The following is a 23,154-nucleotide window of genomic DNA, read 5'->3' on the forward strand; positions in this document are numbered from 1 at the left end:
GGTTATTAAGGATGACCTTATAGTACCTGATTATTCAAGAGGAGAAGGAGTATAAATTCATCTCTGGATTTAGCAGGAAGCCAGTGAAGAAAAGCCAATATAGGAGACTAACGGGGACTAAATATATATTAGTCCCTGTTAGTATTCTTGCTGCAGCAGTTTGGGTTAACTGAAGGCTTTTAAAGTAGTTCAGCTAAGAAGTAATAAATGCATCAACTCCCAAGGCATAAGAGAAAAATAAAAAAGATATAAATGAATGGTGAATGACCCTGTGTACTGTCATCATCAGTCTCTCCAATGTTTTGAGAGACTGATGATCCCCCACCCCTGTTGACCTGGACCAGTGTCCGTTTGCTCATAAAACCAACAGATGCACTGAGGATACCAATTCACTCATGCTCCACATTGCCCACACACACCTGGAAAACCCTAACACTTATGTGAAAATACTGTCTACTGACTTCAGCTCTGTCTTCACTACCATTAGCTCAGGCAAGCTAGTTAGCAAGCAGTCCACTGGGTCTGGACTCTGACCTCTGTCTGTTGGATTAAAGACTTCCTCTCCATCACGTTTTCACTCTGCTGCCCTCTGGAAAGGTCAGTAAGTGTTCGCCCCTTCAGACTACAGAGAAGCTTCTGAACTCTATCTCACAACACTGTGAACACCTGCTGCAGAATTAATAAAAATTTTGAAACAGATAGCTATGTGTAATTCCTTACAGGTATGACACAGAATACACACACACACACACACACACACACACACATATATATATGTGTATATATATATATATATATATATATATATATATATATATACACACATATATATACATATATATATATGTATATGTGTATATGTATATATATATATATGCATGTGTGTGTATATATATATATATACGCATATATATACATATATATATATATATATATATATGTGTGTGTATATATATATATCTTGGTATGGTAGTAGTTAATATGTTATTGTGGGCCAAAAGTCTATGCCAAAAGGAAACAGGAAATCATTGTGGTCATGGTACTGTGCACACAGCGGTTGCAGCATGTTCTGGAACTGAAACCATGTACATGATAATAATTTAATAATACTGGTACTTTTCCAGACAGTTTTTTTTAATTTTCTTTTTCATGATAATGAATAGCATATTTAATTAAATTTAACAAAATTTAACAAACAGTTTGTTTTTCTCTTGATACAACTTAGTGTACTATGATTTTCAAATTTTAGTTTAGAAAGTCTGATAACAGGTAAATGGTACATTTGAAATATATTTTTAAACTTTTGCACTCACAAGGTTTCCTCCCAAAGTTCACGTCACGCTCACTACCTCTTTTCACACTTGGTTCCAGCTGTCACCCCTGAGATTTGTACTTCCTCTTTATGAAGTCATAAAACACCCTTTAGCTCATCCTGTTGTCTTTAACAAGTTTCAGCCGTCAGCTCTGCAAAAATATAAGGTAAGACTTTTACATCCTAAGACAAACCATGAAAAAAACTTCATGTGGTAAAGTTTTGCTGATTGTCACAAGGTTGCTTCAGTTATTATTTTTCATTCTGCAGCAGCAGTGATGACACCATAAACTGATTCACTCTGTCACAGATTAATAAAAAGGGGAAGCACTTGAAATGAGTGCTGTGAAAGGCTCAGTAAAAGCTGTTTGCACTCCAAACTAAGGATTGCTCATTGTCTCATCCACCACTTTCCACCAAAAGATAAATATTAAAAATAGTTTTATAGTGACATACTGCAGAGTAGCTGCATTTAATGTAAAAGTTAAGGTTCAGAAAGTGTATTTCTATCGCCGGGATGGAAGAAAATAAGGACTTAAAAAATTAGAAATTACTTAGGACTTCATTGTCAATATTTAATCCTATGCAAAAGTCTCTGAGTCACGGATATCGCTTACAAATTTTGTCTGATGGTAGATACCAACAATAGCTCAAGCTAACTGAACTTTGGTGAAAATCGGGTCACGGGTCACACCAAATGTGAAAATCAGTATAAACGTTGTCATACCCACAACACTTTTGTGGGTATGATAACGGATCGTCTTCAAACGTCTTCAAACTTCATAAGCATATGTTTAGTCTTAGGGGACATGAGTCCCTGGGTTGGCTAAGCATTTGACCATAACTTTCATTTTTAGCACCCAAAGTCAAAGTTAAACTTGGAAAAAACATTTTCAAGAAATGATATTGATAAATATATCATGTGCAGGGGCATGGGGAGAGCTGTACAACACACCTTTTTATTTTTTCAATACGATCCCTTATGACATCACAATGACGCTATAAAGTTTCTTAAAATCATACACTTCATAAATAAATCCTAAAATCCCAAATTTTTACATATCAAAGGAGCCAACGGTTTGAGCTAATTCTGTTTCTAGGTAAACATAATAAAACACACTGATTTAGGATATAATACTTCAGGGTCATAGGTGAAAGCTCAGGGTCACGCAAATGAGAAAAAGTCATTTTCCAACTTTAAGCTGTTTTAAACTGTTTTAAAGAGATCTTTTTGGGGTTCTTTAAAATATTATCTTTAAATACAAAATTATATGACTTCACAATGACAAGAAAACATCAATAAACTAGACTAGATTTCCATATTAACAATGCTGACATGAGCATAAAACTGTTTTATGTTTCCCCTTCAGTCTGAGCTGACACATCTGTGACTGTATAGAATCAAAAGCCAGCTGTAATTCTTTAAAAACCATGTTGATGGTTTGAGCACAATAAATAATTGTATCATCTGCATAAAAATGGACAAATGCATTAAAATTATGTCACAAGCTATTAACATAAATAGTAAATAATGTCGGCCCCGGGACAGAATTCAAAGAAACTTTGAATTCCTGCAAAAAATCCCCGGCTATGATATTTGTTTTGCTGTAATGAAACATGACCTTCACTGCAGGATGTGAAACAGATTTTTGCCATATTTATGTACATCTGTTCAGATCACATTTAGGCCCGGTTTCCTGTCCACAGCTTCATATCTGTGCTCATCTGTGGATGCAAAATCTTGATACAAATCATATTCCTTAAACAGATTGACAGGCCTTTCTTTAGAACCTCACCTTTATGTTTAAGCTAGCTTTTAGGCTTGGTGAAGGTGTTGATCCCTGTGTGTGTGTGTGTGTGTGTGTGTGTGTGTGTGTGTGTGTGTGTGTGTGTATTAATTTGTACAACAAAAAACTGATCCTAATGGGATATGCAGCCTGGTTGAAAATTTGCAGTGGTGTATTTGGCATTTCGGACCTGACTTTACATCAGTTTACATACTACATATTTCTATTTTAACATTTGGAAAATTTCCATATGGAAAATTCCGTATGAATCAAGTTGTGATTAATGCATGAAAAATGCACAAATATTAGACAAGTATTTGCTATATCTGGAGTGAAAGGTGCAAAGGTTCTTTCATTTCTTTTTCCCATGGGATGAACTGCTCTGTAAATGTATAAATATCAAATGCTGACAAGTCAATGCTTTGAGATGATATTTGTTGCTTCCTGCTCTGATTTCAATGCACTGGCTTTGTTCAAAGAAGATCAATACTGATAGGTTTGTAACTTGAACCTATCCGCTGGAACGTTGAAGGCAATGTAATTACACAGCAAGCAAGACACGAAGTAGGCAACATTCTTTATGTTTCACGTGCACGGGAGAGAACTGGACAGGCGCCGTTCCTTCGCTTGACCCCAGTTGCTCTCGTCCGCTCTCCCGTAACACTGCTCTTTTATTGTGGTTACATGAATATGCATAGGTTCATTAACATATGACATCTTATATAGGTATGCATGTGAACAAAGAATACCCTGAGTGTGTGTGTGTGTATCTATGTGTGTATGGGGTCAAGATGTAACCCCAGGAAGACTCCCCAAAGCTGGTGCCAGGAGTCTAGCGGTACATCTGAACAAAAGGCTCTTAGACTCAAACAGATATACGTGTGTTTGCTATACTATATATCAGCAGGAGAAGATACGGCCTCTCCTAGGAGGTGTGTGATCTATGCCAGAACACTCTGAAGAGGAGTGAACGCACTCCCCTCTTCATGCTACACAGAGTTGTTACAGACCTCCTAGGATGAGACATTCTTTCAATCTACAAATGATTATATACTTCTAAGCATATATGAGTAAATATTTCTAAGCATAAATGACAATCACAATACAAATCTAACATTTCCCCCCTTTTGGCAATTATGCTAGAAAAGTCCCCAGTTATGATCCCGTCATGTCTGACAGTGTCAATGCAGCCATTTTTATACTCAGCATAAGTAAACGTATACAGTTTGACAAATGTATTAGCAGTTATCCAAGTTCTCATTGATCTCTTCAATGGTAAACTGAGCAAACAAATGAATTATTAATTGTCAAAAGAGAAATTAACATTTTCAAGATCACTCCAGCTTGGTGGTGCTCCTCCACAAGACATGTAAATTGCACGTCTCTCTGCAGAGTGGTTTAAGTTCTGCAGGGCGTCATAAATGTCTCTTCCAGTTGTTTCCATCACTGTTCATAGGACCAGAGTCCAAATGTATGTAGAATAAACAGTCAAACATACCAGTTGGTTTTGTTGTTTGTTAACATGGGTCTCAGCTATCTTGAAAGCTGCAGACCTCTTCAGCACTCTAGTTTTATGGCCTCTACCAACCCCCATCACCTCACTTCAGGCCTCTGTCCTGTGGGGGATATTTATAACTCCTCCATTGTCCATCCTCTGCAGGAAAACCCCTCTGTGGAAAGGGTGCTGGATCCAGTTATCTTACTGCTGTTTATGATCCCAGCAGTCTTCAGTGTGCCATCGTATGCACAGTATAGTGACACAGCATTAGGTGATGTTCATAGGAAACTGCTGTCATCACCACCATAGTTTCTGGTTCCTGTGCTTCTCACAGAATCATGATGTCATCCTTGGACTCCCCCTGCGCTGTCGATGGAGCTTGGCACGCTCCCCTCATCCTTCAGGTGCCCGTCTGTCATCCACAATCTCCTCTGTTGGCCTCTGGAAAGCCCCCTTGGCACAGCTCTCATTCCAACGCAGCTTCGTGGTCCTTGCTGTAGCTCCAAAGTCTGATCTCATGATGGGCCCCAAACAGCTCGACCTTTGACCTCAACCACTGCCTGGACTGTCAGCTCTGCCTGGAATGGGCTCTCGCTTCTCACTGGGCCTCTGAAGATTTCTCAGGAGATTCCTTTCAGCAATACTTTAACTGCTGCACCTGTATTTCCTTGCTAGGAGGAAAAACTTCTACTTGGAAAGCATGTAAAGCATCATCAAACCACATTCTTTAGTTCAGTGAGCTTCATTTATGGACCATCAAAGCCTCATCTGAACATGGATGCACCACTTGCATAGGTTTAATACCCGTAAATGAACTGTTAATCACACAAAGTACTGCAAAAATCATAGAAAACATTGTTTAATGTTAATTCTGGACCCCTCCTCTTGACGCATGGACACTCCCATGAGTCAATTCATCAAAACCAGATTCCTGTCTGAAAGAAAAAGGTTAGCTAGATTATGTCCCAGGCACCCTCAGGGCTTCACCTCCTCTGGAGTAGCTCTGTAACCCTGCAATAAAAGATGTTAGTGTGTCTTGTATATTAAGTTTGCTTAACATCTGGCTCCGCCTGGAGCCATCATACACACCATCATGGCCTGGAAAACAAGATCTGGAAGTGAAAATAAACTTCACACCTATAAACAACTGTATCATAAGAGTAAAGCATTCAGCGTCAACAGGACAAGTATCATGTATCATGTATTTACACTTCATTAGTGTAAATATTTGCCTATTTTACTTCATCTCATATGTCATTGTACTGTATTTGAGCAACCTTAAGCTTAATGCAGATTACTGTTAACAACTGGTTAAAGTAATGGTCTGGAGCACAGGCTGTTGTCGATCAGGGCAATCTAAAGAATCATCTAAAACATTTTGTGTCAGCAAGGGGTGGGGGAAGCCATTCACCAGAGCATAGTTTAACTCCTGCTGATGTGGGCTGGCCTTCTCCACACGCTCTTCAAGGCTGCTGTTTTCCTGAAAACTTCATCTCTTCCATTTATAAGCATGCGATTAACCGCACGGCTCAGGTCCGCGTGAAACCCGCGCGACCATGCTTGCGTGAACCCGCGCAGCCAAGGAGCCGTCACTTTTTTTTTTTCCTCTTTAAATAACTTGCGCTCCCAGGAGCGAAGTCCAGCATAAACGTCTTTCACGCTCGGACGCATTCCTGGTTGCTTAGGAACCCATGATAACAACAACAGTCAGCGTCACAGACCACGCGTTCTACTCCGCACTCACTCACACAACAACAACAACACAAAATAGGCCTGTTGTCCAGCACAGTCTGGACTCCGCGGAACTTCTCAACGCCCCACAAAGCGGCGGAGAACCAAAAAAAAAAGTTCGAACTGCGCACCTCTGCGACTTAATGCTTCTGTACAACAACTTCACTGAGCGGTTTTGTACATCGCCCCACTAAGACGGCGAATTTTAGCCCCACTAAGCGGCCACGAACAACGCCCCACACAGCCGGCGAAGACGTACAGTTATAGAGATGTACTCTAAACTTACTCGGTGTTGCTTAGCGTGTAATATCAGCCTCGGATCCCGCCGATCGTCATTCATCGAGGAGAGAAAACGGACAGCTAATCCACCGGCCCGATGACACGTCAGGGTTCTCTCCTCGTGAATGCCGACTCCAGGGATCCGGCTCGAAGGACCAGTTAATGATAGGTTTGTAACTTGAACCTATCCGCTGGAACGTTGAAGGCAATGTAATTACACAGCAAGCAAGACACGAAGTAGGCAACATTCTTTATGTTTCACGTGCACGGGAGAGAACTGGACAGGCGCCGTTCCTTCGCTTGACCCCAGTTGCTCTCGTCCGCTCTCCCGTAACACTGCTCTTTTATTGTGGTTACATGAATATGCATAGGGTCATTAACATATGACATCTTATATAGGTATGCATGTGAACAAAGAATACCCTGAGTGTGTGTGTGTGTATCTATGTGTGTATGGGGTCAAGATGTAACCCCAGGAAGACTCCCCAAAGCTGGTGCCAGGAGTCTAGCGGTACATCTGAACAAAAGGCTCTTAGACTCAAACAGATATACGTGTGTTTGCTATACTATATATCAGCAGGAGAAGATACGGCCTCTCCTAGGAGGTGTGTGATCAATGCCAGAACACTCTGAAGAGGAGTGAACGCACTCCCCTCTTCATGCTACACAGAGTTGTTACAGACCTCCTAGGATGAGACATTCTTTCAACCTACAAATGATTATATACTTCTAAGCATATATGAGTAAATATTTCTAAGCATAAATGACAATCACAATACAAATCTAACAAATACCCTGGAGCCATAAGAATGGAGGCTGTTATTTGCAACATGACTGAAAACGTCATGTGCTTATGCTTTAACAGATGAAACCATTTGGTGTAGTACAGGGGTCTGCAACCTTTAACACCCAAAGAGCCATTTGGACCCAGTTTCCACACAAAAGAAAACACTGGGAGCCGCAAATACTTTTTGACATCTAAAATGAAGATAACACTGTATATATTGTTTTTTACCTTTGTGTGAACAACTAAAGTGTGTTGCTTATAAAATCCATGAAGTGCTACAGAGAAAATTACATTTTATTTATGTAATTAACACATTTTGAACTCTTAAAGAAATATAAAAAAGCAAAGACACCCAGCTGAACTAAAATGATCCATGTAGCAAACAAAAACTGTCGTGAGCCGCCACCCTTATATCGCCTTTGGGCTTTTGGAGCCTTGACCTGACTTTTAAAAAATAATTGGAAAAAAAAGCTCTATGCTGCTAAAAGATGAAAAATAGATATTTGCAAAATTCTGCCTAAATATGTATGTTACCAGGTTAATGCGCGCGGCGGGGCGTGGTTTGCAGCGCCGCTGCATGGGAGGCGGACGCACCTGAGCGGCACCCGCAATCACGCCTCGCCGCCTTAACGTCTGCGCTATCTGTGCTGTTGTGTTGGTATGTGTCGGGCTGTGAGCTGAAAAGCTACAGCCGGCTGTATGCGTACAGCAACCGTGTGTGAAAAGTGCTCAATAAAGAGATGCTCAAAAGCATGTTCATGCAAACATCGTTGGGTCTGCCGTGATATGTTTACAATGAGACTTCTGCTCCCGAACCTCTGCGCACAGAGTCCGCAAATTGGGGCTGTACAAAGTCACTTTCATCTTTACGCAGGACTGTAAGCTGTCATCTGTGAGGTGTGAGCGGTGTTTGTTTTTAACATAGTTCACGGTGGAGAACAGCTGCTGACATAATGTGGATCCGAAGATCCGTAATTGGCCTATCTGGGGTTGAAAGTCTCGATAAATGCTTCGTTTCTGCGGGTACACCGGCTTCCGCGAGTGTGACGCTTATTTTGAGGGATGAAAAAAATAATAGAATAGAATTTTATTTTTATATTTGTTTAGGGCCTATCACAATAATCTTCCAATTTAGAAGTACAAGTTAAAAAAAAAAGAACTAACATAAATAAAATACACTTCAGCTAAATACTTCTAATTTATTTTCTCAAACCACGCGGAGCCGCAGTATAAGGACTAAAGAGCCGCATGCGGCTCCGGAGTCGCAGGTTGCCGACCCCTGGGATAGGGTGTGTGACAAGCTGAAGACATCTCTGTTTTCTGATAAGGCCTTTCACTTTTGCAGAATTGTGTTGTGAATGAAACTTTTTAGGCTTCCTCTTTGAAATTGTGCTTCTTCCCTGTTGTTCTTTCACTTCTGTGTGCGGGTCCTCTGCATTCTGAGAAGTATGACTCACTTTCTCCTTGATTTATAAATCCTCTCAAACACAGCTTCATGTCCTTCACTGATTTCATGCAGGATGAGACGTCCAACCAGCTGCTCCTCCAGTCTCCTCTTCATCCTTGTCCTCCTCTTCCTCTCCGAGAGCTGGGGCCAGAGGTTGAACACAGACAACAAGAAGCCATCCTGCGATCACTGCAACCAGCAGCTCTTCTGTAACTGCTCCCACAATGGATTCACCAGTGTTCCCAGTGTAACGGGCAGTGCCTTGAGTCTTGATCTTTCCTTTAACAAAATAACAGCTGTGACCAATGATGACCTGACGGGCCACACGCAACTGAAGGTTCTCGATCTCCACGGTAACACATAAAGTATTGGTTGAGTGGGTGTTGGTGGAGGGGCAAGCTGTGGTGATAAAAAAAAAAAAAGTGAGAAGAATACCAACAGCTAACTATAGAAAAGTTTTGTTTGATTGCATTTTATTTTGAAAAGTGAGACTATTTCAGCCTTTTTATCTGCTTTTTCTGAAACTAGCAGGATCATCAGCATAGCTCACAGGACAAAATACTGGTTTTGTCTACTCACTCTGTATTGTGCAGGTATTGCTGCAAGTTAAAGTTTGAGAAAAATCAAGAGATTTTTTTTTAATTATGGGGATTTGTGGATGCACGTTTTACTCTTAAGGGATGTAAGTTGAAGCCAGAAGTCATGTTGTAGTGATAGTCCGACTAGGTGAAAGTTTACCAAACTACATGCATTTGGATTTGTAAATTGTGCACGTTGAGGGACACTGTGGCCATGAAACCTTGTCGTGAAATTTATTTTAAAACATTAAAAAGGTGATTTCAGGTTAAGTGCATGGCATCATCACACTCTTACTTGAGGACTCTGAGGGGAAAAAGGTGGTCATGCATAAAATGTGAACTATGGATTTATCTTCAAGTATGAGGGTTTGGTGTCTTTTGCAAGTTTTTCACAATCAAAGTCTTGTCATCTATTTAAATATTTACTTTAAAACAACATGTGCCATGAACAAGGGCTCCCAATAATGCCAGGTTTCCAGTCATTACAAAAACTTTATCTGCTACAGTAATTTTTTACTTGTTTGTTTTCCAGTTGCTACCAAAAGACTTGTCAGAGCTGTGGGATTTCAATTCAGTGGTTAATTTTCATCAATAAAATGTGTTTACAATTTGTTTTAAGATAGATGTTACTATCCTCCAGGTAATGGCTTAGCTGAGATCCATCCATCAGCTTTTGACTCTCTGTGGAGCCTGGAACAGCTGGATCTCTCTTACAACCAGCTGACTATGCTCAACTACAAATGGTTCAGCAAGCTAGAAGCTCTGCAGCAGCTCAACCTACTCAACAACCCATACAGGTAAGAAGCTAAAGGTACCAAAATTGTGACAAGACAAAAAAAAAACAAAAGAAACCCATAAGTTATTATTATTATTACATTATGATTATTTTCTTTTCCTCTGCTCTCATCTAGTTACCTCGGTTCTCCTCCAGTATTTGGGGCCCTCGTCAGACTAAGGAAGCTGGCCCTTGGAGGTCCTTCTCTGAATGAGCTCAGGAGAGGAGATCTGTCTGGAGTCACCCAGCTGGAGGAGTTAACTGTTCATGCAAACAACCTGACCAGGTTCGCACAGGTTTTGGTTGTGATGTTAAGTTACTGTCTTTACTAGTGGTGGTAGCTTCAAATTAGTATCCTATATTCTAACTGCCTTGAGTCTTTTATATTTATGGTTAACTGTAGTGAGGCTATGAAAACATTATTTATTGGCGGCTATAGATGGCTAGAAGTAAGTTACTCAGTAAGTTAATGAATCAACACACTTTATGAATTTTCTTTGCTATTGCAAAATTGGACCGTTTCCGTCGCAACTTCAGAAATGTGTGTCAAATTAATGAAGAATAACTAAGAGACATCTTTAAAGACTCCTATTTAAGGCATAACTCTTTTATATATAATTTCAGTTATTTAAAAAAAATTACTTTTTTAAAAACAGTTTGTTGGTTATGGTCTATTTTTATGGATTTTTTTATCCTTATTTCGGCTAACAATACAACACTTCTCTATGTGCTTTTACAAAATATACAAATCAATATCTGGTGCTTTTATTATTGTGTATACTGTCTTCCTTTTCACATATCTTCAACTTTTAGCTTCTGTATCTTGCTTCTGCAGCTATGACGCTGGTACATTAGCACACATTTGGCCGCTAGGTCATGTCACTTTGAGTCTCCATGGTCCATTTCTAACAAATGTGACCTTGGCTGGGGCTATGATTGATGATGTGTCATATCCTGAGACACCCATCATTCTGAAAGACATCCATTTGATCGGAGTTCAGTCTGTTCAGCCCTTTAGTAAGGCAGCCAAAAGGAGGATCAGGTATGGACATTTCACTTCTACTTGGGTAAAACTAATATTGTAACAAACTGGCAAACAAACCAACCTATTCTTCCTCTGTGTTGTAACTCTTCAGGTATTTGACCCTACATAATGTTTCTGTGTCTGATGAGGCTATTGTTGACTTGCTGGTGGTATTAGATGGAGTTCCACTGACCAAACTTACCATAGAAGATGTCACACTAACGGGCGAAGGCTGGTAGGAAAAAAGCGCATTATCTTTTTGGCATATGTCCCAGTTAGCAACTGTGATTCAAAAGAAATGTTGGTGTATTATACAGGAAATTGAAAACAATGAACTTGTCTTTTTTGGTTGGGGTTAGGTGGGAGAAAGCTAGCAAAACTGATCACAAAAGCATAGATGAGTTCCACATCCGTAACGTTGTGATTCTGGATGTCTACAAATTTACCTCACTTCTACAACTGGGTTTTCTGCTGGAGTATCCAAGAAGGGTGTCTGTCATAAACGCCAAGGTAAAAATCATGATCTATATGGTCTGCATCATCTACTGCATATCACTAATATCAGAATTCTAAATAAAATATCTAACATTGTGTATAGTATTAGTTGTATAATTACAAATAAAATATAGTAATTTTTAATTGTGACACAAGTGCAATACTTCGCTTTTTGTGTATAGTATTTACCTTAGAGGTTGTGCTACCAGTGGTATGGAGATTATTTTGTTTGCCTAATAATTTAGCTAATCAGTCTAACCCTGATGGTGTGAGATTTGGCAAATAGTATTCTGTGCCAGTCTCTAAAGGGACCAACCCTGTAATGTATGCTGCTTGTGTAACGTTTTGGTGAACAACTCTATGGAAAATATTGATTAGTTTACTCTCTAGAGCCATTTTTTCAGAATATCCATACAGTGATCAACTATAATTTTGAAAGCCTTGAGTTCACTTTTTACAGTTGAAGATGGATTTTTTATGCTGACAAAAAACAAAACTGTAGTCAGATGAAATAAAACAAATCTATGTAATGGAACATAAACAGACACCTAGATGGTCTATTTATTTTGTTACGTATCTTTAGGTCATCTGTGAGTTTGGCTTGTGTGGAGTTTGTGTGAAGATGTGGATAATTTTCAGATCAGCATGTATTCAAGAGAAAGGTTTTAGCTTATAAGTTTTACTTGTACATATTGGTTATACATACCATAGATGAAGATGGCCATTTGGTCTAGAAAACTCTTGTTTTTTTTTCTCTGACATTAATGTAGTTGATATCAAAGCCAGAGATTTGTTGAATTATTTAGTGATATTAACAGAAGATTGTATCAACACATCCTTTTCATTTTAAGTTTTCCTTACAGAGTTAACCTCTTCAGGAGACATAAAATCAAACTAAGGATATTTGCAAGCATGTTTATAATGGCCTGCAGGGTAGTTGGATGTTCTTTCAAGTTTCTACATTAATGTTTTTTAACTGATAGTTGCTACAATATACTTTGTTCATACACTGTTTTCTGCATTGTACATGGAAATGGAAATGACTGCCAAACATGACCCATTTTCCTGTGAATGCAATATTTACATCCGTCCACCCATTTTCTTTAACTTGGCTAATCCAGGGTCATGCAGGGGCCCGGAGCCTATCCCAGCTGTCATAGGGTGAGAAGCAGGGTACATCTCGGACAGGTATCCAGTCTGTTGCAAGACTAACAAAGAGAGACAGATAACTATTCGTTTTCACAATCAGACCTGCGGCTAAATAAGAATCAACGGTTTACCTAACATGTCTGTCTTGTGGAAGGATGCTGGAGTTGTAATGCAAACTGGAGGAAAATACTAATCGAACTAGTGCCTCCCCTCACCTTACAGCTTCCCACTGTAGTCACTGCAGTCTTATTGATGAGTTTTGGCTTTTTCCTTCAGGTGTTTGTGATGCCTTGTCTTACGTCCCATCTGCTGAAGAACCTGCAGTACCTTGACCTGTCCGACAACCTTCTGACAGACCTGACTCTGGTGGAGACACTTTGCGGCACAACACAAACTTTGATGGACATCCGAGTTTTAAACTTCAGTGGAAACGCTCTGAAGGTGAAGTATAAAACTTTAATAAAATCTGCATTACCTACAAGTATTCAAGAATTCTGAGGATTGATGATGACAAGTGCTTTCCAACTTTCATTCCCCATTTCTGTCCAGTCTTTGTCCACCGTGAGCCGACTGGTCACAAAGTTCTCTAAACTGACACACCTGGACATTAGTAGGACCGGTTACAGCTTCATGCCCTCAAGCTGTCCTTGGCCTTCCACCCTGCGATTCCTAAACATCTCCGGGGCTAAGTTCACAGCCATTACCCCCTGTCTACCCAAAACCCTGGAGGTATGAAGACCATGTATTAATCATCCAGATTGACCTGGCAACCTATTTTTTCTTTTCTAATTTCACCTTACGCTTTATTCTTTACAGGTGCTGGATTTGAGTAACAACAACCTTAAAGATTTCACTCTACTTCTGCCTGTACTCAGGGAGCTGTATCTCTCTGGCAACAAGTTTCTGAGGTTGCCTTCTGGGCTATCCTTCCCCAATCTACAAACCCTGACCATCCAAGTAATAAGTCAGATCATATGTTTATGCTTCTGATCCTCTTAGTGTTTCCATTATGACACACATTTTATTTCCACAGTCAAATACCCTGAACATGTTTGGCAAAACAGACCTCCAGTCATACCAGCGACTCGAGAACCTCCAGGCTGGTCAGAATAAGTTTGTCTGCTCCTGTGACTTTGTCAGCTTTGTCCAGTTGGAACTCCGAGGAGGTGGCGGTATAGAACTGACAGATGGAGTGGACAGCTACATCTGCGACTCCCCTTTCTATCTACAGGGACAGCCAGTGGATCAAGTCCGACTCTCAGTTGTCATGTGCCATCAGGTTTTGTTTGTGTCAGTGAGCTGTGGCTTGGCGTTGTTTGTAGCCATTCTGCTATCTGTGGTGCTGTGGCGCATCCATGCCTTTTGGTACCTCAAGATGATCTGGGCATGGCTCAAGACCAAGCGTAATTCTCGACAACGGCAGCAACGCAGAGATAAGGCAGACACAGAAGCCCTGATATCCTTCGATGCCTTTGTTTCCTACAGTGAAAGAGATGCTGGCTGGGTGGAAAATTTTTTGGTACCTGAGCTAGAGGAGCCAAGGTAAGTTCAACCATTTTTGTGATATTATTTGACATAATTTCAGCCAACGTGTCCACACTGCCATTACTGTGTTCATCAGTAATAAAGGTTTCAGTGTAGTTTTTCTGAACAAATACAACTATCTGGCATTTTTAAAAGGGTAGTTCTGACATCTGACAATGAAACTGCTCTCTGTGTGAATGCTGAATGATGTAGGTAACTAGAGCTTTTGTTTGTAGCTGGCTATTGTTACTGAGGGTTAAGAAGACAAAATTGAGTTTCAAACATAATTTAATATAAATAAACTGAAGCACTTCCAAACTGGGTATTTCAACCTCTTTAAAAAGCCTCCATTTTTTAATATAATCAAATTTTTTGGTGATGCAGAACACTTGACATGGAAGATCTTTGATCAAGATCCGAGTCCAAAACAGTGTGTTATTAAAGCAAGTTTAATCCAGTTTTTAAAATTCTTGCGTTAACCATTTTTTAAATCATAGAGATTTAAACTCATGAAATGGTTGCAAAACTTTTAAAGTGTATTAAATATTTTGATTGTGCAGTCTCTGGCTTAGATGCTGTTTATCACATTAGAAAGTAGAAAGACTGAAAGCTGCTTTTTTCTTCACTTCAACAGCGAAAGCAGCTCTGGGACTAGGTCGGCATCCCACCAGCCATTGACTCTCTGCCTTCACAAGCGGGATTTCCTTCCTGGACAATGGATTGTGGACAACATCATGAATGCTATCGAACGCAGTCGGAGGACTGTCTTCATCCTCTCCGAGAATTTTGTGCAGTCTGACTGGTGCCGCTATGAGCTTGACTTCTCTCACTTCTGGCTTTTTGAAGGTCATGCCACTGGTGAGGCAGCCATTTTGATCCTACTAGAGCCGTTGTCCAAGGATGACGTCCCCAAACGCTTCTACAAACTGCGCAAACTGATGAGTTCCACCACCTACCTAGAGTGGCCACAGGAGGACGAGAAGAGGGAGGAGTTCTGGAGGAGTCTGCGTAATGCTTTGAGAGGAAACGATAACTAAAAGGGCAGAATATGATAAAGAATGAGAAGAAAAGGAAAAGAGTTGGACAATAAGGGATACAAGAGAGGGATAAATAAAGTCAAAGTAAAGCTGTAGCATTTTAATTCACTGATATCCATTTTTTTCATTTTTCATTACTGAAAATCACAACCCAAATTTATTCCTGTGTTTTGGAGAAAAGCAAAAAGGACGGGGTTGTGGTTGATATCAGTTTCTGTCAGTCCAAGGAGGTGGCCTCCTCCACCAACTAGGACATCATTGTCACTAGGGATGGGAATTGATAACAATTTAGCTATCCCAATTCTTGTTTCACTTATCGATTCTCATTGTCTCCAATTTGAGAGTCACCACCATCTCTAAGCAGCATATCAAAGACATTAAAATCATACAAATTAATTACATGCTGTATGCTCAAATGTTTGTACATGTCGGAGGCATTTTCCCTCTTTGTTGTGATCAGTTTTGGGATTATTACTCAAAAAAGGTAATTATTGCACATATTGCAAAGAACACTCTTCTTTAAAGTAATGCAGTACATTACTTCATTACAACCAGGATAAAGACGTTCGTTATACTACTCATTACTTTAATTTTACTATTCAAAATGATCTGAAAAACACTTTCATATTATCACCATTCACAATATAAACCTGAGGCTACAGCCCTAAACACCAACACAAATCCCTATCCTGATGACACATGTAAGCTTTCTCTTAGTATTTAGGTATGAACACAAAGTCAACAGCACAAATCAAAGATGAAAACAAGCACAAAGTGATCACCTCAGTGATTCTATTTTAGAAACTTTAACAGGTAGAAACAGAGGTTTTTGCCTGTTAAAATTCAGCAGCAGCTGGCTTCACTGCAAATGACACCTCACTTTAGCATGGTCCCTGGCTTGGGTTAGCATTTACTCAGCTTTAACATCACTCTGGGTTCTTGCTAGCTTAGAGGTAGCATGCTGTGCAGGTGCTTGGGATGAGCCAAAGTCGTGTTAACAGTATAATGCTGTTGTTTCTCTCCTGGAGAAGTCTCCAATTTACCATTGTGCTCTCATCATTGAATGCTATAAAAGTAAAAGTAGAAAAACACATTTTCTTCCTCATTTTAAAACTTAAAGCATGCTTGAGTAAATTTTCTATTAAAGTATGATGCTGTCAAGTTAACATTAAACACTGAATGAACGTGTGCCTCTGTAATACTTTAATCAACAACAAATTCTAATGAGTCAAAAGCAGGGTGTTTTTTGTTCATTCAGTGCTTAAATTTCAAACTATATCAAATGCTTGGATTGTAGATGTGTAATATTGAAATATTTCATCCAGAAAAACTTAAAGTTAAAGCTTTTGGAGCTGTAAAGCTTTTAACTGTAGGTGTGTTAACCATGATGCTTTGCCAAACATCACAATAAATTATTTGTAATAAAGACAAATTACAATAAAATGAAACCTATAAAAACATACATCTATTTTCATTATCTTGTAGTTGTTTTTAAAATACACACAAGTACAAGTGACTTTTTATTCGTCATGTTCCTTCATCATCTGTACAATAATTTACAAACAGAATATCAATCAAAATATACTTGCAACCTTCCTTTATGAAAAAGAGGAAAAGTCACATTAAAAACATATTTTAAAGGAAGTGGGACAGCTCAGTGTTCAAACCTAAAGTCCAAAATGAAACAAGAACTGAGCTGAAAATGTCATATTAAAAAAAACAAGAACTAAAAAGAGTAATGTTTTCATGGTCCTGGATCTTGGACCCAGGGTTTATGAGCTTCTAAGGTTCTTTTTTATTTAATGTATTTATTTATTTTTATTTTTTTTTGCTTTTAGTCATCAGTCGTGTTTCTTAATTCTTCTTTCTTTGGGAGTCCAGTTAGTTGTTGTTTGTTAATTAGATTTGGTTTCTTGTGTTTGCTTCCGTTACCTTTAACCTCTGAGATGTGCTTTGTATAATGTTTAATCTTTTCTTTGAGTCTTTTAATTTGGTTTATTATCAAGTGTCAAGTATTCAGGTTAGTGTTCTTCTCAGGTTGTTTCCTGTTTTACTCTGTAGGTTAGTTTTCTGTGATATCTTGTGTTACTTTACTTCATGTCTGTCATTCACCTGATTGTTTCCAGCTGCTGATAATTAGTCTGAATCTCGTCTCTCACGTGTTGTTGTGTTTACAGCCTTAGTATGTCTCTGTTGTTGTTGTTGTGGCATCTGTCGTGCGCCCCTTTTTAAACTTCCTGGAGGAATCTCCTTTTTTTTCCCCTGGACTTTGTTATTGGTGGATTTTTACAGAAGTCTGTCTCCTATGGCTGGCATGTGGATGCTGTCAGTTCACAATCTGTATAATATTTTGTCTCATCACAATCAGATTAACACCATTTCTGAGCACATATTAAACAGCTATGGTAAGACAAAAAAACAACAAGATTTTAAGCAGATAAACTTAAATATGGAACAAAAATACAATTTATTTCTTCACAGACACAGACTCACAAATGGAGAAGTTCACTATTAAAATTTCTCGTGATTACAAAGTTGGTTTGAATAACTCTGTACCAAGGTTGTTATAGCAAACTAAAACTAGGTTTTGGGAACAATTACAATTAAAATTACATGTTTATTGTTGTTGAATATATGTTGAGCTGCTTCTTCCTGGTACAGTTGTTTAGTATGTGGATGGGTATCTGTCGAGAGCCACATCTTTTAGTGTCCGGGCAAAAATGCGGACTTTGTCTTTCAACAGATGGACTTTATCATAAAGACAATTTATGTTTATGGTAGGGTGTTTGGCGAAGTGGACATTGGGTAGCTTCTCACATTCTTTTTCTAGTCTGCTGTTGATCTTGTTGATGGTGTCACAGTGCATGTTTTTCATTGGAAGTAGGGCTGACATGACCACTCTGCTCTCGGGGAAAGTGTTGGAAGCTTTCTCTATGACTCCTGTGAGAGATTCTGACAGTGTGTCCTGCTCTTGCCTCAGCTGACTGGAGCCAGTGTGGATGATGATGTGAGTTGGAGTTCCCAGATGCTCCTCTGACAGAAGCTCAATGGCTTTTTGAGTGTTTGGACAATCAAATTTAGCCACTTTGTCCCTGGGGAAAAGTTTCTTCTCACGTATAAATTTTCCATTGGAGTCAATGAGGATGACGATGTCATTCTGAGCCCTCTCTTCTGGTTGTGAGGGGTCATGGTTTTGACCTACATGTGACCTTGAGAGCATCTCTCTCAACACCTGGATCTCTCTATCTTTTTCACGAAGCTGTTCTTGTAAAGCTTCTACAGTTTGTTCCTCTGTTTCTTCTTCACTTGAGTCTTCCTCATCGGTCTGGTCAGCATTGCCATTGAATGGAGGGGCAGCTGTGTCTTCACCGCTCTTATAAACAATATACATCAGCATCATTAATATAACATGCAGACTGATAATTACTAATTATATACAGGATACACACACAGTATATGTGTGCTACAAGGCTGTAGTAAGAAAGGGTTGCTGCGACACCCCCTGTTGGATTGCAGAGGATTAGCATGGCCACAACTACTTACTATAAAGACTGAATATGGAAAAGCAATTTAGTTTTCTTATCTTATTCTGCTATATAAATTCTTTTTTTTAAGGTCAGGCATGGTTTGCCTTTTGTCCTGTCTCTCTGCTTTCTCCCCTTCCCTCGTCCCCCACTGGTTGCAGTGATGCCTGCCCCTCCTTAAGCCTACTTTTGTTTTTCCATTAGAAAGGATGGAAGAGGTTTTAATAGGTTCTGTCATTAAGTGCTGATTCATATGGGATTGAGAGATTGTTAGGTTTTCTTTCTAATAATCTCGGTACTTTACCTTACAATAAAAACCACCTTCAGGTGACTGGATTGGTGCCACATAAATAAAATGAATTTAGATGTTTCTTCATGAAAATATGAGATCATAAACTTAATTTATTGTTTATATTATAATTGTAATTGATTGATTGATTCAAATTCAAAATGTCTTTTTTCAGCAAATGTGGTCAGGCACGTGACTGAACACCACCTAAAACTTGATTTATAGTAATGTAATGAACTACCTGTTGCTGCTACGCAAACCTCAACACCTGTCTAAAGTCTATCTGGCAGTATTATGCTGTTTAATCACAGCCTTTTGGTTAGAAGGAGCTGAATACTGCTGTAATAATCCTCAGTATCTATTTTGCTAAAACAATTGCTATTATTCCTCTTCTGAAGGAGGAATAATATCAAACACTCAGCAAAAACCATAAGAAGCTACTAATACATGATTTAGCATATACAGCCACTTACCGCCATCTTGATGCTTTCCTGTTTTGAGATTTATTCTGAAAGAGAAAAATCATGTTAGGAGGACAGCTGTAGATACTCTCACGTACTAACACAACACAAGTATAAAATATACAGGAGGAGTTATGTTATAGTACAAAAAAATCCTCCTCTTCAGACTCAATTAGCTCGTTTCTGATCAAATTTCAGCCCTTTTATTAACAGACTGTTCACTAGACTGTGGAACCCACCCCACTTATGTTATTAGTCATTTCGATTTAATGTTAGCTCACTTTACCTTCCTGACATAGACACGTGGAATAATAGAGAATAAGGTTCAACTCGGCACACAGTAACACAAAAAACAAAAACACAAAAAACAAGTCATACTTTCTGTTAAATGAAAAAAGGAGGCTGACAACAATTTTAAAGTGAAAGTAACTCAAAGAAAAATATAGCTGGAGGGTTTTTTTCTGCGCTGGAGCAAACATTTTTGTTCTATTTTTAGATCACATTTTTGAAGACATTTAGATTCTACACCATCCAATTATTCATTAAAAAAGAAAGAACATGAGCGTCTTACCACAGCTTTACTTGAAGAGATCAGACAGGACAAGGCAACCTCAGCTGACAGAGCTTGACTGACTTTCAGGTAGTGGTGGTGGATTATTTTACCGTTTATCGGCTGATGGCGTGGCCCTGACTTGTTTTGCAGGTTCTTTTGTACTCACCCAAGAATATTTCGTTGCACACATCTTCAACAAGTTTTTCAGCATAGCAACAATAGTTATAGTGAACAAATGCTTAAAAATGAAACTGAATGTGCATTACAGTCACACAAAGGAAGAACTGAACTGAAAAACTGCCTATGGTGGCAACCAGTACATGCCCATGCTACAGTATTGTTTGGCCTGTGATTCCAGTTTATTGCTAGGCAACACGATGATGTCATCATATATAAGACATACAGAAATAAAATTGTCCAAAAGATTGATCAGTTTAGCAGGCAGATTGCTAAGCAACATGATGATGATGATTTATAAATAATCTGGTTTATAGTGCTCTGCTTTCATTTACGTTTGACAAATACTGAAGGTCAAAAGGACTCTTTTAATGCATGTTATATGTTCATACTCTCTTTAGTCTCAAGTTTACTATTGGCAGAAAATCACTTGAATATTCCATTCACACCACATGTTGATGTTAAAGTGCAAGATTCCTATACGCCTCTTCTAATTAGCACCTTGGGCAACAACAACCTACATTTGTTTTAACATGTGACAAGGTATAAATAAATAACATTACATGAACCTGACCTAAAGTAAAGCAGCTCCAGTGTAGCAGGTTTCACGGCTACACTCACAGCAAAAAAATGAACCACATCCTTATTACAGTAACACCAGTAAATTTCCAGTAAATGCCTGTTGAATACTTACAAAATATTTAAAGACCAATCCCTTAATAAAATGTATTTTAGTTGTAAGATAAAATAAGATGGCCTTTATTAGTCCCAAAGTTGGGAAATTCACATTATTAGAGCCGCAGAGCGGACAGAGCACGAATAAATAGACAAAGGATAATATAACAACTATCATAACTACACGTAAGCAACAGAAGAAAAATTTCCAGTAAAGTATCATTCTTCTTTTGTTTTACACTTTCTTATCATCTGTCCTGAGACTCTGCTTTTTTTGCAGGTACATTTATTGTAAAAAAAACAAAAAAAAACAACAAAATAAAGTGATATTTTGTTTTGCAGCCCCTCAATGGGGTTAATTCTGGGAAAGGGAGTCCAGTTCTATCTGGAAAGCTTATAATGTAACATCAAGGCAATGATTGATGTCCACCTTGCTAAGAAAGTGTTTGAAGGGGGAACTGATTGACCCACCACATAAAGAAAAGCTAAGAATGGTCAAGGGAAAATATTGCAGAATTTCGAATCTCGAGAGTTCACCTGAAACCTTGGCTGATTGTGACCTACACCCGTTTTCACACCTTGGCTCATGTGATAACGATCACTAAGGGATCCTTTGTCCCTCTTGGGGGGACACTCCCATAGGCCTTAAATCTGGGACTTTCCGCTATTTGATCCTGGAACTGAAGAAGCTTCTCGAATTAGAGGCGAAACATCTTCAAGCAACTTAAAGAAGTCCAGACGCTTTTCTTTCCAAGCTCCTTAGACTACGATGACCTGGATGACTGAGAACCTTCACAGACATATTGTGGAATCTATTCATCTGATGAGACTGAAGTCACTTGGATGTCTGACGAAACGTTTGCCCAATACAAATTATTTTTACTATATCAAATGTTTTAGAAGTCAGACAAGTATATCAGTATATCTCATTCTATTCTAATCAGCATTAAGTATAATTAACTATTGGCAAAATCACATATGATTTTATGTTTTATGGCTCCAGATTTTGTGTTTTGTGTGATTCTGTGTTTAACCACTCTTTCATTTAAAATAATGTATAATGATGGGTTGGTGACACATTTCTTATCTTCATCACATTCCTACAGATGCAAATTCAGACATTAGAACAGTGGTTTTCATTACTCTAACTCATTTCTTATTTCCCATATTCACCAAACTTATAGTTTGACTTTTCTTTGATTAAAAAATATAGATGATTTACAACTAACAGGAAAATTTGTGTTTTAGCACTCTGATCATTTTTACCACATAAGGATGGATGTTAAGATCATCAGATGTGATGTCAGGAGGAAGCCGGGGGGGCTTTAATCTCTTTGTCTCACTGCTCTCAACACTTGGGGTTCTCAAATGGCATAGAGGAAGGTGTTGAAATAGTTGAAAAAGTAGTAAACATAGGAAAGTTTGCACTGTCACCTTTTCTACTTCTTCTATTTCATCAGTGAGACAGAAAATTTTAAAAGGAGACTTACTGAGCCCGCTTTTAGCCTCATTCCTTCAGCACTTTGGTGGTGTTTAATGGATATAGGTTCAAGTGAAACCTAAATATATATTAAAAAAATAAATTTACAATGTTTTTGTGCTTTCTCTTTTAGTATTATGTAACAATATAAAGGCACAGAGGGCAGTGAAATAGCTTTTGATTGCTTACAATGAGAACATTTTTTTTAGTGAATATCCAAAAGCATTAACTCCTTTCATTAACCACAGATGATCCAAGATCAAAGAAAAGAGAACAGATTGGTCAGTAGGTACTGCTTAGATCTGGGGTTTAAGTTTTGATGGCAATGAACCCCAAAAAAGATCAGATTTTATTGTTTTGTTATGAGGGTTGTTGCTTGTAGTGTGGAGAAATGGTCACTAAGGGGAGCCAGTGGTGTATTATTTACAGCCAGAGGAGGCATTCATTCCAGCAACAACCTCAGAAGAAAACACAAAAGTCTCACTGCTGTTTTTATAGTCTGAATCACTTTCTTATTTTATCCTTTTCCTTATTTAGAGGTCAAATTTCTATTTTAAGATGAAGCCCAAATA

At 38.7% G+C, this 23,154-nt stretch overlaps 2 protein-coding genes across 3 annotated transcripts; one reads left to right on the forward strand and one right to left on the reverse strand.

Moving 5' to 3' along the window:
- Positions 1–1,381: 1,381 nt before the first annotated feature.
- Positions 1,382–16,897, forward strand: tlr2 (toll-like receptor 2). Its single transcript, XM_013264298.3, has 12 exons — positions 1,382–1,479; positions 8,914–9,194; positions 10,060–10,216; positions 10,331–10,480; positions 11,030–11,236; positions 11,331–11,453; positions 11,578–11,728; positions 13,139–13,303; positions 13,412–13,591; positions 13,679–13,819; positions 13,896–14,404; positions 15,021–16,897. The coding sequence occupies exons 2-12, from the start codon at positions 8,915–8,917 to the stop codon at positions 15,421–15,423; spliced, it is 2,466 nt and encodes an 821-aa protein (XP_013119752.1). The 5' UTR covers positions 1,382–1,479; position 8,914; the 3' UTR covers positions 15,424–16,897.
- Positions 16,898–17,044: 147 nt separating this feature from the next.
- Positions 17,045–20,509, reverse strand: LOC102077764 (uncharacterized). Of its 2 annotated transcripts, none has more exons than XM_005460166.4 (3): positions 20,269–20,509; positions 19,710–19,744; positions 17,045–18,796 (listed from the first exon to the last, which is right to left on the reverse strand). In XM_005460166.4, exons 2-3 carry the CDS (start codon positions 19,713–19,715, stop codon positions 18,089–18,091), a joined length of 714 nt encoding a protein of 237 aa, XP_005460223.1. In that variant the 5' UTR covers positions 19,716–19,744; positions 20,269–20,509; the 3' UTR covers positions 17,045–18,088. The 2 variants fall into 2 exon arrangements, with proteins under 2 accessions (XP_005460223.1, XP_019210004.1); XM_019354459.2 differs by lacking the exon at positions 20,269–20,509 and adding an exon at positions 19,984–20,261.
- Between the last annotated feature and the right edge of the window lie 2,645 nt (positions 20,510–23,154).

The sequence above is a fragment of the Oreochromis niloticus genome, linkage group LG3 (genome assembly GCF_001858045.2).
Source record: "Oreochromis niloticus isolate F11D_XX linkage group LG3, O_niloticus_UMD_NMBU, whole genome shotgun sequence".
Lineage (NCBI taxonomy): Eukaryota > Metazoa > Chordata > Actinopteri > Cichliformes > Cichlidae > Oreochromis > Oreochromis niloticus.

Bases quoted from the DNA above. Each gene is read 5' to 3' on its own strand.
- tlr2 (XM_013264298.3), top strand. From the start codon at position 8,915: ATGAGACGTCCAACCAGCTGCTCCTCCAGTCTCCTCTTCATCCTTGTC. The intron at 10,481-11,029 runs GTTCGCACAGGT...TTGCTTCTGCAG, and splicing joins CATGCAAACAACCTGACCAG to CTATGACGCTGGTACATTAG. The intron at 11,729-13,138 runs GTAAAAATCATG...TTTTTCCTTCAG, and splicing joins TGTCTGTCATAAACGCCAAG to GTGTTTGTGATGCCTTGTCT.